The sequence below is a fragment of the Ambystoma mexicanum genome, chromosome 11, assembly GCF_040938575.1.
Source record: "Ambystoma mexicanum isolate Mex_15411 chromosome 11, UKY_AmexF1_1, whole genome shotgun sequence".
Lineage (NCBI taxonomy): Eukaryota > Metazoa > Chordata > Amphibia > Caudata > Ambystomatidae > Ambystoma > Ambystoma mexicanum.
In genome coordinates this window covers 876,565,326-876,583,669 of record NC_090934.1, presented here as the reverse complement: position 1 = coordinate 876,583,669, position 18,344 = coordinate 876,565,326, and the positions used below count along the sequence as shown (strand labels likewise).

The 18,344-nt window shown below is 47.5% G+C and overlaps 1 protein-coding gene across 1 annotated transcript in view; it reads right to left on the bottom strand.

Moving 5' to 3' along the window:
• The window catches only part of TH (tyrosine hydroxylase), a 414,235-nt gene extending 403,859 nt beyond the window's left edge, over positions 1-10,376 (bottom strand). Inside the window, exon 1 of the mRNA XM_069623939.1 lies at positions 10,250-10,376. Coding sequence (XP_069480040.1) covers positions 10,250-10,342 — 93 coding nt within the window. The 5' untranslated portion in view covers positions 10,343-10,376. The remainder of the gene's footprint in view (positions 1-10,249) is intronic.
• Positions 10,377-18,344: the final 7,968 nt, after the last annotated feature.

The following is an 18,344-nucleotide window of genomic DNA, read 5'->3' as shown; positions in this document are numbered from 1 at the left end:
TGGAAAAAAAAACTGCCCCTCGGCAAAAGGCAAGGCATGATCGGCAATGCATGCAACATGTTGGAGCCGGAGGCTCCATGCTCTCTGTCAAATTTGGATGGATTGCCGACACGACAACAAAGGAATGCAATCCTGCACCGTCTGCCAACTCTCCAAACACATTTGGCGAAAGTCCGTTTGGCTGTTCATGCTGTGCACCTGTCTAAAAACGGCGCATTACCCTCTAGGAAAACCAATCCATGAAGTTAAAAACCCACCTGATTTTCATGCGTTATGTTAGGCGGATTTCCACAAAACCTTTCAGTTTTTGGGCCCTTGGGGCGAACAATACCGATGCATTCAACAGGGTAAATGGTATTAGCCATATCATTTTGGCACATCGAATGGCTCATAGCTTTCACCATAACCATGCAGCATAAAACCGGTCTTTTTATACTGAAAGCAAAGATGCAATCAGTGTTAGATTATACATATAGTCATTGTTTGCTCGCTGAAGAAATGCTGCTTAAAGTGCCACCTTACCCCTCTCATCACTCACGGGTGGACTGGCCTATGGGGAACTCTGGAGATTTCCCAATAGGCCTCTGCACCCTCGACCTCTTTTATGTGGTGAACTGTTCTATTTTCAAATGTTCTCGGAGGAAAAGGGCTGGGCTTGCTGAAAATATGCAATATGGGGCCCCTTTGAAAATTATACCCAGGGCCACTTTTGGATCCCAGTCCACTGTTTTTAGTTAAAAGAAAATAGGTGGCAAATAGGTCACACGGTTGTGCTCACTTACTGGTTTTGGATGCACTATGCTAAGAAAATGTTGGATGATAGAGTGAGCATGGCTATATTTATGAGGTAAGCCAATCGGAGACTTTGATGAAATAAAAAAAAGAGCAACTCTCAGTATACACTTATTTTTTCATTTTTAGATGTAAAACTCTGATGAACAGATTTTTAAAAGAGCACCATGATGTAGCCGGTGTTTGTTACACATGTGCCACCCACTAGACTGTAAGACTATGCTGCACTGATGATCCCTAAAAAGGTTGAAACCAGGTATATAGTTGTCTACAGCCTTGAGCTGTGTCTGTCTTGTGTTGATAAAGCTATGTTTATGGTAGCATTTCCCCATGAGACAAAGAAAGTTTTCTGGAGCAGAAGGTTTGCAGTGTACTAATTTGCATACCCACAATGCATTGCTGATGTCGCTCTAAACTGGAGGTGAACTGCTAGCAAGGGTTACGAGGTGGCATTGTGGCTTGTGTGACTTGGCTCAAACTGATTATTCTACTTTCACATTTAAGGTGAAAGAGTTTTTTTCAAGCCTTATATATAATATATATTTCAGGTTTCTTGTACAGTGTTAGCCATAGTAAAAAGTGTTGCTCTGAAACAAACAACAGGATGCAACCTTAATTGGGCTAACAAAGTCATGTATTTATTTGCAAGTGAGAATGAGGCTCTTGGAATAACAGGGCAGCTCAAGGATTCACCTCGGTCCTATCTGTTGATGTCTGCTTCTGATTTGTTTCCTTCACAAATAGCCTTACACTTTTGAATTTCCCCCACACATCCCAGCCACAAAGATTTAAGTGGGGCAGTGAAAACTACACGCAAGAAGGCAAGAGAAAGAAACACTGCAGGGATGATCTCAAAGGGGCATGGAGGGGTGGGGTAGTATCAGTCATGGCATGTGCAAAAATAGTGAAGGCTGATATGGTTTCAACATAGTCTCAGCTACACCTGTTCCCCACCATGCCCACCCAATTTACAGCCTGGGATTGTAAATATAGCCAATCACTTGTTGGAGAATTTTATTTAAAACATTATTCAGGCTTTTAGCCTCATTTCCAGGGTACTACCCATTTTGACTGAAATAAATCGATCGAATGATACAATTTGACCAATTTCGGCCAGCTCCATTTGATCGATTTTGTAAAATACTGAGCATGTGGAGAGAGGGTGTCCCCTGCCCCCCATGTTCAGTATTTTTGGGCTTGGGGGTTGCAGGGGTGTCCCCCGCTTCCTCAAAATTGGAAGCGGGGTACTGAAAAAAAGAGAAAAAAAAGAAAAAGGGACCCTGCGGCTTCAGATCCAACCCACGTTGAAGGGACGAATCTGACGCCGCAGAGTTGAAGGGGAAGCGGCGTCGAGCAAGCAAGTAAGTAGGGGAGCTGGTGGTGGGGGTGATGAAAGGTACATTTTGGGTTGTTTGGCAGATGTGCTAATCGATTCGCAGCGAAATTGACTACGGTCAATTCTGCCACGAATAATTACACTTACCTCAAACAACCCAGATCGATTTTCAGGATACCCACTAAAAGGCTGACCAGACTGAAATACAGAAAGCCATTTGATGCGCTGATCCCTTAGGGTGAATGGTGAAGGCACAGTTATCCACATGTTGATAGGGGGGGGCATTAGTCATGGTTTGGCCCTTTGGCTTCTGAAGACTGGTGTGAAATATATCATATGCATGGTGTTATTTGTATCAGAAGTAGTTCAGATCATTTGTTCTTGCATGTGAAAGTGATCAATTTCGCTAATATGTCTCCAAAGTTAGTGACTCAGTGTGTATCAGTATAAGGCAAGATTTCATGAACAATGTAAATTGATACCTCTTGATTGAAGCTGATTATGTCACTCTTCATTAATTCCTCTTTGCAATTTACATCCCAATTGGGAACCACCTAACAAGTAACAGCTGTATCCTCAACAGCCAGCAACTAATAACCATGTGAAGCAAATATACAACCAATTAACAGCGATCCATACAAAAGTCACATGTTAAAGGGCTTGGATAAAGCTTTGTAAGCAATCAGACTAGTGATTTGGAGTTCAATAATTCATACATCCAAGTTCATGACCTCAAATGAGAATAGCTTGCTCTGGTGCCATTGTTGCTCACATTGTGCTCCACAGTTTATACTCCATGAACAAGAATTCACGATCCCAAGTGAGATGAACATCTTTGGCCATCATTGTTGCTAATATTGAACTCAAAGTGCTTTTCATCCATCCTGTCAGTAGATTCATGATCTCAAGTGGTTGGCTGACAAAGGGGGAGTGAGATCATACACAAGACCATGATTCTTTTTTCTTTTTTTCTTTAAAAGCTGTATTCTTTTCATAATAGCCAAACATTGTATATTGTGCACCCTGGACCTAGTGTGCATGGAGGCTCAGGATGTGGCAGGTAATTTGGAGAAAGAGCCACCAGAACATCTAAATGAATGTCAAAAGTCCCTCATCTGTATTATGTCCACAGGGAAATGTGGTGTTCAGATTCGGAATCAGTGTCCATTCGGATAGTCACAGGGTTTTAGTTCTATCACCTCCTCTGGACTGCGAGACACATGTATAGCACCAAAGAATGAGAAAGGTTTCCGATTACTCTGATGCTTTTCGGGAGAAGTGGAAGGCCTATGCCACATTATTTACTATTATGGCTGTTGTGTGTTGCAGTATTCTCATTTTCAGACTGCAGGTGGTACTTCCCCATACCACTGCTTGCAGGTATATTACTGAATATATAGACCACATGTCGTGTCACAAGTTATTCTTTATTTCTCATCTATCACAAGGTTGCTGTCAAAGGAGATATGTGTTGCATGTCTATAGGCTTTACATTATGAACATTTGAAGAACCTATTTTTAGGTGTGGGGTGCCAGTCTGTAGACATTCCATCCTTTTTGTTCGGATAGATATGTAGCACCATGCAGAGGCGTTGATAGGGGAGGGTTGGGGGGTGCGTAGGGGAGGGGGGGTGGTTCTGTATCCCCAGGTCTTTTGGTTGCAGTCCCAGATAGACACTCAGAGGCTACAACCAAAAGGTTAGCTAACCCAGATCCCGACAGTCCCGACATTACCGTAGCGCCAGATCTTTTCCAGACCTAGCAACACCTCTGACAGCATGTATAGCTTTGGCTATTAGGTGGTGCTTGAGTGACACCTGAAAGCCCACGGTATTGCTTTGGAGTACAGCTAGGGAGGAGATTGCATGTGAGTTGGGACGCACAGCTCGTGGGTGTTGTTTGGTAATGTACCTAAGCATTTACTGCCTATGGCCACCATGATAATCCCTATGGGCATTCACACCCAATACCTGCCTTTCTCCGCTCAACACACATCTCCTGAGATCGCCTTGGTTTAGCTCTATAAAGCAGTACCTTCACATTTTGATCTGTCAGTGTTATTTCTAAGCAGTCTGCTGAGAAATAATGGTTTAAGTAAACCACTGGTGTAATACAAATGATTTAAACAAATATGCCTTCAGCCATTTGATGTATATATGTTCCATGCACTGAAATCCTGATAAAAACAAGCCCCGACAAAGCTATCGGCTTTGGCTTGTCTACAGGTATTTAGAGAGACCTTTGTCAGGCATTGCTTTTATAGGTCCAGGTAATTGGACCATTTTCTATCAGTTGCCAATTTATGACCAGGCAATGCCATTGTGGCTTTGCATGGCAAATACCTGCCCCATGCCTTTACAAGCCAAAACTGTTGGCGTTGTCAACGCATGTTTTAAATGAGGCTGGCATTCAAAATGCCACCTTTACATTGCATTCAAGTTCAATATTAAAATCTTTGCCCATTTTCAAAATGTGCCACTGCGTGTGTAATAAACTACTAGGTGGACCACAATTGTGTGTACTTAGTTTGTGCACCCAGTCCCCTCCGTACAATTTGCAATGTTTGCACTCTGAAGTTCAAACAATGCTGAGAAATATGGGCAGACCCGAGTGTCTTTGCACGTTTGCAGTTTCAACTGCAAACAACCATGAATGCCTCGCGAGACCCACGTGTATGTTCTGGCGCAAGGCATTCACATAGATTTCTTGTTAATCAAACAGCTTTTAGCAGGTGTTCCAAACAGACAGATTCCTAGGAACCCAGTGCATTCCCGCCAACTTCAAAATAAGGTACTAGCGGAAATGCATTCAGATTTCTACGGTAGAACAGGTGGGGGGGGGCAGAACTGAGACGTGGTTTCTGCGCTCCTGCTGTGCCATACAATCACCTGTGTTAGTAAGAAGCAAGTGTGGACGCTTTACGCACACTATTTTCTTACAGCGCATGGTGTGCCAACAGTACACAGGAACTCCTTTTCCAAGGCTGCGTACATTGCCGCGAGGGGACCTACTACATCTCACTTAGGTGAAAACGGGTTCATGCAGGCCAATTTTTGTCACTTGCACTGCACATCTAGTACAATCACTCAGACCTAAGCGTGACCTATACTCTCACCAACTTACAATCCCCGCCTTTAACAGAGCCAAAGACGGCGGGGCCAGTTTCAAAATGCTTGCACCAAAATCATGGAACTCACTAGCACCCAAACTCAGAAAAGAAACCTCCCTCATAGCTTTCAGAAAGGCACTGGAAACCATTATTCAAATAGACTGTATCCGCTCTGCTGTTCCACTGTAACCTTGGAACATGAATATTGTCTAAGCTTTAATGAACTTGTACCTAAGAGTTGTACCCTTGTTTTGCTTGCACCTAAATGAATATTCTGTAACAGCGCCACAATGCCTTAGGGTAGTTGTGTGCTTTATAAATGGAAATAAATAAAAAATAAAATAAATACATTCTGAAAAATAAAAAACGTGCAGTGACATCACTGAGGCACGCAAGCACGACAATGTTGAGTAGAACCAGACCCCTGACAGTGGTTTCATTGCTCTCCACAAGCGAAAACACAAGCCAAGGCAACTTATAACAGAAGCATTTTAAAAGACCAACATTTAAAAAGAGACAAAAGTTCAATAAAACGGTACAAAGGCGTTTGTGCAATGTAAATTGCATTCCTCACTGGCTTAATTGTATTTATTTATTGGGCATTTGTATGGCGCCAATGCACACATTTTTCCAGGTGCCACAAGACAAGTTGGTTGGGGGGGGACTTGGGAAAGAAGTAGAACAACACATGGCTATATTGGCCTTGTGACAATCCACCGTGCAAGTGCAAGACAAGGCAGTAAGTGCAAGGCGAGGGGGAAGAGGGAGAAGTGCAGGAGTGGGGTGCCCAAAGGGAGTGGGGTGGGCTAGTGCTGGGGGCGGGGGGCAAGGCAGTAAGTGCCAGTGGAAATAGAGGGGGAATGGAGGATGAGTGCAGTGGACAGGGAGGACAAAGTTGGGGCTAGTCCAGGGAAGGGAGTGCAAGGGCAAGTGCTGGCAAGGGATGCTGTGGGGACTGCTAGGGGGTGGTCTGGCCCCTGTATGACTCTGAAGGGACCAGACCCCAGTCACAGTGGCAGCGGAAACGTTAGCATGGGAGGGGGAGAGGGAAGGAAGAGGAGAAAAAGAAAGTCTTGAGAAGTTTCCGGAACTCAAGAAAATCCGGCTGAAGTCTTAGGGGGGCAGGGAGGCCGTTCCAGAGCGAGGAATCAGCTGAGGAAAGGTATCTGCCTCCTGCACTCTGCTCGGAGAAACGTGTGCTCTTCCCACACACACAAAAAAGGAAGATCAAAATCCGACATGAATGGCTTGCCCCCAAATATATTTTCTAAGCTTTGCCCAGCAGGTTTGCTTTGGTTAGGCATTAGCCAGTGCACAGAAATAACGCAGACATTCAAATGATTGTGTCCCTGAATGAAATGTTCAATTAGCATGACCAGACAGGTCCCTCTGGATGTTTTTGAGAATTGAGACTGAAAATGTCATTAGAACAAAAAGACCTTTACAATGACAGCAACAATATTTGTTATCACATCAACCAAAGTGCGCCCTGTCAAACAGGTGATCAAAGGAAATTCCAGCGAGGGGGTGGAGGCCGGACTGCTGCCAACAGAGGCGTTGCTAGGGGAGGGGGTGAGGGGACTATAGCCCCGGGTCTTTTGTTTGTTTTATTTGCTTATATAGCAAGCTGAACCCTGAGGTAGCTAGGCGCTTATCTTAGAATCCATTATGTGGTAAGAGCAGCCCCTAATAGTAACATCTCTCCAGAGTCCCATCATGTCCCCCACTATGGAATCACTCCTGTTTGTTATCCTACTGGGATCTGTGTGTGAGTGGCTTAGTTATTATGCAATTAGTGTGAGCGTAACAATAGAGAATTCTAGTGCAGGGAGTTTAGTGAACGGCGCGGTGGGCAACTAGGAGCATCCACCATGTCCCAATCTACGGAATCAATCCCGTTATTATGTAACAGGGATTTAATTGTGTGCAATTGGCTTAGTTATTATGCATATAGTTCAGAAGAGGGATTGGCACTAGAACCCGGTGGTGGCTGCGCCTTGACTCAATATAGTGGAACTGATTATGTTGCACTTGCTGCCTGTAAGTAGAAACTGCAGGGCCCGTGCTGTTGGAGCCCAAAACGTAGTCAAGGGTAACTGTGTTGATTTTTTACTTGAGTGAGGCTAGTGCACTAAGTCAAAGAAAAATTCCTTCCATTCACTTTAGTTGTGCGTAGTGTGTATGGTACACACAATTCCTTTTTTGTGTTTAGTTGATGATTTATTGAAGGTAAATTGATTGGAAAAGGTGCCGACACATGTTTCTACCAACAAACAGGTCTTTATCAAGGCTGGGTTGGGTATCTGGGTAGGAATAGTGGATGGAGGCTTTGGCCGTACCGGAGGGATCACTCTGCCATATACAGATGCCCTCGAGCCAATTAGGACTCTTTGACTTCCAGGCTACACAGCCCCATGAATATTGTAACATCCAGACCCAGGCCAACACCTCCATCCAATTGAACACATTACATGATAAGAACACGCCTAATGTTAATATCTCTTCAGGCCCCCAACATATTCCTCCCTACGTAATCAATTGTCATATGAGCACACCCAAAGACGACAGCCTCCTTGCATGGGGTGTCAGCATGCACCTAGCACCTTATTATGCTACAAAAATGCTCCCTAAACTAACATCTCTTTATGTCCCCAACATGTACCTTTCAATGGAATCAATTCTGTAATAGGAATGCTCCCTAATATTAGCATCACTTTACGTTCCCGAGCATGTCCCTTCTTATGGAATACATTCTCTATTAGGAATGCTCCCTAATGTTAGCATCAGTTTACTGTCCCTAGCATGTCCCGAGCATGTCACTTCCAATTCCATCAATTCTGTAATAGGAATGCTCCCTAATATTAGCATCACTCCACGTCGCTAGCATGTCCCTATTATGTCCCTTCGAATGGGATCAAATTAATTATGTAATAGGAATGATACCGAATATTAGCATCAGTTTACTGTCCCTAGGATGTCCCTTCTTATGGAATATATTCTCTAATAGGAATGCTCCCTAATATTAGCATCACTTTACGGTCCCTAGCATGTCCCTAGCATGTCATTTCTTATGGCGTATATTCTTTAATAGGAATGCTGCCTAATATTATCACCACTTTACGGTCCCGAGCATGTCCCTTCTTATGGAATACATTCTCTATTAAGAATGCTCCCTAATGTTAGCATCAGTTTACTGTCCCTAGCATGTCCCGAGCATGTCACTTCCAATTCAATCAATTATGTAATAGGAATGCTGCTTAATATTATCATCACTTTACCGTCGCAGGCATGTCCCTAGCATGTCCCTTCAATTGGAATATAATTTGTAATAGGAATACTCCCTAATATCAGAATTGCTTTACGGTCCCTGGCATGTCCCTTCTTACGGAATATGTTCAGTAATAGGCACGGCTCAAGTCGAGGGTACACGCGGGGGGACGGAGTCCACCCACTTTATTTAGAGGGGGGACTCAGTCCCTCCTAGCTAAAAGAGAAACATTGGATGTCTTTTTTTAATTAAAGCCGACCTCGGGGATCAAACCGCAGTCATCAGGTTTGTAGGCCAGACACTTCACTATATAACCTGATCAAAAACAACAAACAACTAAAGCTGAAATCTCCCATTTCGGGACTGCTATTCCCAAGGAAAACATTTGTATTTGTTCTTGGAGCTTAAAACATGCACACCTTTTAACGTTTTCAAAAACACTATTAGACAAAAATATCCTGTCTTGGTTTGTGTTTGGGTTGACTTTATGCAAGGCAAATGCCATTCGTCCTGTTCAATTTGGGTGGTTACGCAAAGCCAATTTAATTAAATGTGCATATTTCTCCTTGATATGTAAATTTCTGGCGACATCACATTGCATTGCGTTTGTTGATGAGTCCCCCCACTTTAATTTTTAGGACTTGACCACTGGTAATAGGAATGCTCGCTAATGTCAGCGTCACTTTACGGTCCCCAGCATGTCCCTTCTTACGGGATGTCCCTTCTTACGGGATATACTCTCTATAATGGGAATGCTCGCTAATATTTGCATCGCTTCACGGTCCCGGGGCCAGCATATCCCTCCCAACGCAATCAAGTGTCAGGAGAGCATGCCAATGAAAATGGCATGGCTCCAAACGCGGGTACCCGCACCTACCTCTGTAGACAATTCTATTACCATATGTCTCCTCGCCCAAGAGCATCTCTCCGACTCGAGGTCCCTGCCTGTCCCCCCGCGTGCAAGTATTTATATCAAGAGTCGCTCTTTGTCCCTGGTCCTGTTTTGAAACGTGGCTTTTCCTGGCATCGCGGGTTTTCAGAATAGGTGAAGCTGCATTGGGTACGACTGCTTTCACCCACTCTGCCCCCCCCCCCCACGCTCACAGGTTGAAAGCACTGTCTATCCCGTGTGGGCAATGGACACGATTAGAGCCCTTGCGGCGCGCGGTGTGCAGGTGCCACCAGCCTGCCCCCACGCCAGCTACAGGGTATACCACAGAGGGCAGGCAGGGCAATACTCCCCCGGGAGCCCCCGCCGAGCCCCAGCGCCCCGGTGTGCAGTGAGGGTTCATTTCAGAGAAGGCATCTTAACCATGCGCCTGCGTGGCAGCGTTTAAGAACTACATGCAAACATGCTGTGTTGACGATCATGAAAAAATGACCACAATATGAATAATCCAGTGGATGCCAACATGCGTGGCCATCACAGGACCTGACACCATCAAATCAGACGCCCGGGCACTAGAACGCCAAACTTCTCTTTTAACTGATTAGATAGCTCAGTGGGTAACGCGCACGATGGTTGCTGCCAGCGCTCAGCATCTAAGTACGATCATGTATTCCAAGCACTAATTCTGAAGTCGATCAGCTGAATACCAATACATGTATAGTTTCGCCTGCGGTGTACAGCGCCCTGAAGACGGAAGACAGTGGCAGCAAGCACTACACAAAACACGTCATTCCTCACAAGTTGCCGACAGTTATGCCTGGCACAGAAAGGAGGCACGCCGGACGCGTGACTTACCATGATGGCTTCTGCCTGCCTGGAGTCCAGCTCGGACACGGCCCGGCGGAAGCTCTTGGGGGTTGAACCCGTGGGGTTTGACGTGGGCATCATGACCTTTTCAGCGTTGTCCTGCCTGTGTTGAGACTGGGAGCCACTGCTGACCGCTTTTATAGAACCTGCCTGACGTCAGAGCCACTTTCACCCCCACCCCGCGCTGCAGCCCGAGGGGGAAGGAGGGGGTTGGTGCACTTCTGTCCTATTACATCTAATTGCCTGAATGATTGCGGACACCCGCCTCAGCAAAGCGCCAATTGCTGCCATCTTCCCAAAAGCGTTCCCCAGACCGACCACCTGTAACAGGCGGGTTGGTTCTGTGCTGTGCTTTCATCTGCTGGAGGGACCGCCGCTGGCATCCCACCGAGGGCTCCCAGTCCCCGTTCCAGAATGTGGGGTAGAGCAATGACGAAGAGACCCACAATGGAGAGCCAAGGGGGGTGTGTGTGGGGGGTCTCGAAAAGACCCCGATGGGCAGGCGCGAGGGGTGGGCGCTTGGATGTCCAGGTGAAGAAACACCTGGTGGCGAGGCACTCCTGAAGGGTATTGTAAACCGAAAGAACCGGAGGAAAAGGGAAAAGGAAATACAAAGTGGTTAGAGTAGCTACTTCCCACCGAGGGGAAGTGAACATTAAACAAAGAGGGAGAACAATAAACCAGAACGTTAGGAGACGAATGGGATGAAACAGGAATAAGGAGCACAAGAAACAGCGAATACATGAACAAGAGAGAGAAAACCTCAACGGTAGACTAATGCTATCACGTGCTGTAGGGAACTAGAGAAAGGGAAATTGAGGACAGTAGAAGGAAAGACGAAGAAAGAATGACGGACAAACATTGATGAAGACAATAGTCTGTCAGGTTTTGAGTGACGTGCAGAAGGAATTATTGGCGGAGAGTTGCGCTGCTGTGAATGGCTTTTAAATGTGTATTTGTATTAGTGCATATACGTTTGCATGGCTGGGGTGTTGATTACATGACCACATCAGGAATGTTATGAATGTTACTGGGTCTGTTATACAGCATCCTCTGCCATTTGCAGGGCCTCTTGGGGGTTTTGGTGCTGTATGTCGCAGGGGGATGACCCTAACGCCCTTGGTAGGAGACAGGTGTAGGTGGGCACAATACACTTTGGGCCTGATTTATAGAAAAAGTGCAAAGAACCTGCAAAGTATTGTTTGCCTGAAACGATTCTGTGATTACTTGCGCGCAAAAGTGTCTGTGCGCGTTCCGCCTATTCATGGAATTCAAAGCACAAAGTAACCCGATGCACAAAGAAATCTGAGTTGCACCCGGAACGCTCACAACACGCCCCCACGCAAACTAAAATCATTGCCAAATAACCTTTGCACCTACCTTTGCCTCACCATCCAGCAGCCCGGCGAAATTGTGCATGCCCCCCCGCACTCCCCGGTAAGTCAAGACTGCACCTAATGAAACTGCGAACCGCATCCTAGCAAAACGCGAACTGTCAGTCCATAAGTCAAGGCTGCCATCCAGCGAAACTGCGAACGAACCCCGGAAGTCAAGGCTGCACCCCAGCCAAGTTGCAGACCGCCAGCCCATAAGTCAAGGCTGAATCCTGGCAAAACTGTAGACCGTCACCCCGCAAGTCAAGGCTGCACTGTGGCAAAACTACAGACAGTCATCCAGTAAATCAAGGCACCCAAACTGCTGGCCTACACCGCTAAGTCACAGCAGCACCCTCAAGTAATGACACCACCCCCACTCACCTCTGGCCCAAGTTCCAAGCATCCCCCTAACAGTGCAGCCCCTCCCCACACCTCCTTGACCTCTGCCCGAAGCCCCAGATATCCCCCTGAGAGCGCAACTCCCTCCCCACACCCTCTTGACCTCTGCTCCAAGTCCCAGGCGCCTGACAGCGGAGCCCCCTCCCTACACCCCCTTGACCTCTGCCACTAGCCCCAGGCACCCCCCTCAGTGTGCAGTCCCCTCTCCACATCCCCTTGACCTCTGCCCCAAGCCCCAGACGTCCCCTTGACAGCGCAGCCCCCTCCCCACACCCGCTTGACCTCTGCCACTACACCTAGGCATCCTCCTGACAGCACAGCCCCCTCCCCACACCCGCATGACTCCCACCACTACCCCCAGGCATGCCCCCCACAGAGCAGCCCCCTCAACACACTACCTTGAATTCCGCTCCAATCCCCAGGCATCCCTTTGAAAGCACGGCACCACACACACTCTTGACCTCCACCACTACCCACAGGAATCCCCCTGACAGCACAGCCCCCTCCCCACACCCCCTTGACCTCCGCCACTACACCCAAGACTCCCCCTCACAGTGCAGCCCCCTCTCCACACCAACTTGAGCTCTGCCCCAAGCCTCAGGCATCCCCCTCAGAGCACAGCCCCCCTCCCGAACACCCCCTTGACCTCTACAACTACCCCCAAGCATCCCCCTGGCAATGTAGCCCCCTCCCGAAGCCCCCTTGACCACTTCACTATTTCAAGGCATCCCCCTCATAGTGCAGCCCCCTCACCACACCCCCATGAACGCTGCCCCAAGCCTTAGGCATCCCCCTAATAGCACAGCCCCTCCCATACGCCCTTGACCTTCTGCCACTAGCCCCAGGAATCCCCCTCAGAGCTCAGCCCCCTCTCCACACCCCCTTTACCTCAGACACAAGCTCCAGGCATCCCCTGACAGTGCACCCCCCGCCCCACACCCCCTTGACATGCGCCACTACCCCAAGCATCCTTCTCAGGGCGCAACCCCTTCCCCATAGCCCCTTGACCTCTGCTCCAAGCCCCAGGCATCCCCATGACAGTGCAGTCTCCTCCTCAAACCCCCTTGACCTCCACCACTAGCCCCAGGCATCCCCTCACAGCGCATTCCCCCTCCCCACACCCCCTTGAACTTCACCCCATGCCCCAGGCATTCCCCTGACAGTGCATCCTCCTCCCCACACCCCCTTGAACTTCACCCCATGCCCCAGGCATTCCCCTGACAGTGCATCCTCCTCCTCACTCCCCCTTGACCTCCACCACTACTCTCATTCATCCCTATCACAGCACAGCCCCCTCCCAACACCCATTTGACCTCTGCCCCAAACCCCATGCATCCCCTGACAGTGCAACCCCCTCCCTACACCCCCTTGACCTCCACCACTACCCCCAGGCAGCCACCTGACAGCAGAGCCCCCTACCCACACCCCCTTTACCTCTGCCACTAACCCCAGTCATACCCCTGACAGCACAGCCCCACCCCACTCCCCCGTGACCTCAACCACTACCCCCAGGCATCACCATCACATCACAGCCCCCTCCCAACACCCATTTGACCTCTGCCCCAAACCCCATGCATCCCCTGACAGCACAGCCCCTCCCCACACCCCCGTGACCTCCACCACTACCCCCAGGCATCACCATCACAGTGCAGCCCCCTCCCAACAACCTTTTGACCTCTGCCCCAAGCTCCAGGCATCCCCCTGACAGCACAGCCCCCTCCCCACACCCACTTGACTTTTTCCACTACCCCAGGCATCCCCCTGCCAGCGCAACTCCCTCCCCACACCCTCTTGACCCCTGCCCCAAGTCCCAGACACCCATCTAACAGTACAGCCCCCTACCCACACCCCTTGACCTCTGCCACTACCCCCAGGCATCCCCCTGGCAGTGCAGCCCCCTACCCACACCCCCTTGACCTCTGCCACTACCCCCAGGCATCCCCCTGGCAGTGCAGCCCTCTCCCACATCTTCAATTTACCTCACTTGTCTGGCCTGACAGCACCATGAAGTTTACTTGTCACATTTCACCATCCAAGACGATCAACTAGGAGCACGGCAGTTGAATCCTGCCCTTCATCATATGCCATTACTCCCTAGTGGACCACACTCATCTGCCTATCAACAGGATAGCACACAATGTACCTGTGACATGGTACTCCAATGCAAAGTTGAACATTCAATAGTGTCTCTGTGCCATTGCAATGGCCTCAAAGCACTGCAACTGAATTCCGCTGGAGGGCAGAAGTCCAAGGACTCCCAGAATGTGCCTAATCATGAAAAATGGCTGGGTGCATTCTAGCCAGGGCTAAAGAAGAGAGGTAGGTAGGGGTGTCAAATTCCAGGCCAGCTACCAAAGCAGAGCAGGCCTGTCACGGGATGATGTGAAGCATGTCAGAATGTGTGCGACACGGGCATGATAGCAAGTTCATCAGCAACACTGACCACGAATCATGGGACTCGTCTGCATTCCAGTGGCAAAGCTGATGTATGAAAGTAGAACAGGAAGTGGCTGATTGCAGATGTGGGTGGGTGGTGTGCCGTACCTTGTGAGGGATTCAGCAATCTTCCATTGACTGCATACGTGATGAGCGCATCCCAACAAAACACAGTGAACACACACAAGGAAAAATACCCAGTACAGTGGAATAGGTGTCTGCACTTCCAGATTGATAATCAAGTGTCAAAGGAACCCAAACCATCAGAGGACATGAAATTCACCCAACATACAATAAACCATAACTCCAGTAGCCAATGTGCAGAGGTGAATGATCCATCACTAGACACAACACACAAATAAACAGAGTGGAACATGAACCAGTGTGCATGCATCCCTAATGGGAGAGCACACACAGACATCACACATCCCACACATCAACACAACGAATGCACACCAGTACAGGCACACCCCTAAAACGCATTCCATATAACACCATTACAATAATACTGAACACACAGTGACCCAGCAGAAGGAATAGTGACAGATAAACAGCAATTGCCACCTCAAGCTTCCTGATGGACACATTCCTAGATGTGAACTGCATGTGCACATGTCCATGTCAATCCAAAGAATTCAAACATGTTATGCAAGACCCCATGATATGCCCCCCTGACAGGCACATATCACCTCCAAGCCACACCTCTGTGTCACCCATAAACATACCTCCTCAACATCAATGTACCATTGCCACACTAATGGGTCCAGTCAATTTCTAATGTACATCAGGTACATGCGATATATATGATATTGAAACACAGCAGTTGCTTTTGAGGTGTATATTTGTTCTGTCACCTGCCCCTATGGAACGCCTTGTCAGGATGCATTTACATGCATCCTGTACTGGCACATTGTGTTGTGACCAACCTGCTGGGGTCAGAGTACCCACACACCACTGCCTTGTTTTGTAGCCATTATGTTGAATGCACTTGTATATTACATGGGGTGACACTCGTCACAACATAGGTTGAATGATCTGATGGTATGTCATCATTCAAAGGTGGAGAGTCATGTACTCTGCTATTGAAATGTCTGAAGACAACCCATGAGAAAGTGTATGGGGATGAATGACAGCAATGTGTGTACCTGTCTGCTTGTCTTGTCATGAATGTGCATGTTGTAATTGACACTTTGATCACTGTGCTCTACATTCAAATCACCAGTCTGACATGAAAGGCACATATGTGGGATTCAGTGAATACATGACTGTGCATGAATACATGACTGTGCATGTCAGCTAAACTATGCATCCGTGATGCATGACTAAGTGTGCAAAGTCACGATGTGTGATGTATGTGTGTCTAGCCATTTTGTGTATTTTTGCATTGTAATGCGCATGTGCATGTTTGTCAAGGTACTCATGACCCATTATATTGTTTTCTGTCCATGTGCAGGTGATGATGTATCAGATGGAGAGGAGGAGGAGGAGAAGGTCGTACATCAGTCCACCAGCCCACCAGTGGAGGACATGGTGTCGTACGCCATTAACATCCACAAGTTCTACAGACAATCATCAGTCATGGCCCTGACTCTACAGACTCTTCTGACTCTGCAAGTGACATTGCAGAAGCAGCTGTGGATTACCCATTGAGGTAGCACGAGGCTACCCCAATGGGCAGGTTGGGTGGGACCTTGAGTCTGTGGAGGTGCCCCAAGCTTCACAGGTCCAGTCAGTAGTATGTTCCACATCTGCAGTGGTTACGGCTGCAAGATCCCAGTCCCCTGAGTTGGGGTCAGATTCTGGGACTGCTGCCCAATGGCATGTTGAAGACCTGCAGCCAACAACAGGGTTCCTGCTGCAACAGGACTGTATCCCAGCGCTGTCAGCCGCGCACACATGGTCGACTTGTGCATTCTGGAGAGATGGTGTGGGAGCAGAAAATGTTGCGTGAAGCCATCCGGCATCGGGACAAGTTGCAAGACATTTCCGGGGAAATGCATCGCATGGTCAGTGACATGCATTCCACGGCCATGAACATCTCCTTACATGCTGGCCTTGATGCACAGAATCTGGCCTCTCAGAGACATTAGCAGCAACTTGTGGCCAGCCTGGAGAAGAAGCTGCATGCTGAGATGTGGTTCTCAAGGCTGTCCCACAAACTGGGTGTGGAGGCCAGCATAAAGGGCTGATCTAAAGTGTCTGCAGGACTCCCTGCATGCAGATATAGTGGCACATAGAGAAGCCTTAAAGCAGGAGATGTTGGCATCTAGAGACACCCATCGCCATGAGAGGGAGATCTTGAGGGGTTCACTGCACGAGGAACTTTCTGCCATGAGGTCCCAGATCCACAAAGAGATGGTTGCCTTGAGGCAGGTGCTGTCCCTGCAAGTGGATGCATCACAGGTGAGTGCACATGCAGACTCTGTGGCCATTTGTGAAGAAGTGCATCATGACCTCGCCACCTTTGGGATGCTGGTGCATACATCTGTGTTGCAGCTGACCCTAGTCAATGAAGACCAGGCATGGCACTGCATGGACAGAATGCACCACCACCATCAGCTGATGATCCACTGCAGGATGGCAGTCACATTCCACCCATGCCACCTCAACCAACTATGCCGTGATGTCCATTTGCCCATGGAGGGATTTACATTTTTTTTATTTTTCTTTGGTGCTGTATTTTTTTGGTCCACTCACATGAACATGGACAAACTCCCTCTCTCCCCCCATCCAGCGTGGAAATGTTTTCCTCCCCAGTCCAAGATGGACATTTTGTTTTTGTTTTGAACCTGACCAGGCAGGTCTTTTTCTCTAATTTTGGCCCCATGTTCTGGATGGACATATTTTTCATTTTGGTAACCCTGTACGGGTTGGACATTTATTTTGTTTTTTTCAACATTGAGAGATGTGTTGTTGGCCTCTTGAGGGATTAATGAGTGAAGTACTGGACATGCAACCACGCACACTGCTGTCAACTGGCATGGTTCATTTGACTGCAACAGGATGACACGCACAGGTAACAATCAGTTAATAGACTTTTTTGCACATATGTGCAGTATGCATGATTTACTCCTATGGCTGGTGCAATGCAATGTCACATGTTGTTGCAGTGATCGTGATTCATCCAGTGACTGCACTCCATGAGAGGTCCACCCTGCACCCTTTCACCTCCCAGTCCCCATGCCATCTGCCGGGCACTGACCACCCATTCACAAATGTGGAGGAACAGTTTCTGGTGGATGGGATGAGGGAATCACATCAGGGCAGCTCTGTCAGCAGGTACGGTTGAGCACTATCGATCATGTATAACACCTGTTTTAGTGTGCCCCACAATCTTTGCATCCTTTTTCACTAATTTAATTTTCAGCGGGTGCAGTCATTTTGTCATGGTGAATATCAGTGCAGATGTGTGTTTGTCCTCATGGATGTGTGTGTATGTCCCTTTGAACATCCATGCATGATCATCAGTTTTCCAGTCTGAACCAAAGGGAAAATTGTTGCTGTGCCAGAGGATCTAGACTGGGTTAGTTTATTTAAATAACCGCTCTATGTCAACCTCTATCTATCCAGAAAACAAACTTTTATTTTAAAGTTACATTATTTTCTATTTTATTAAAACCAATCATATTCAAACCTATTGACAAGAAGAAAGAAACAACACAAAGAGGATAATTCCAAATCATTCTGTATTCAATCTAGTAAGTAAAATAGATGAACATATATATTGATTGAAAGCAATTACTGTAAACCAAAAACAACATCAGACATTCAAAGACATTTTTTGAAAATATATTTTTAACATACAACTGAAGTGTGTTGAAATAAAATTAATGAATTAATTAAAAAACAAACAGACCTAAACATGTGTTATA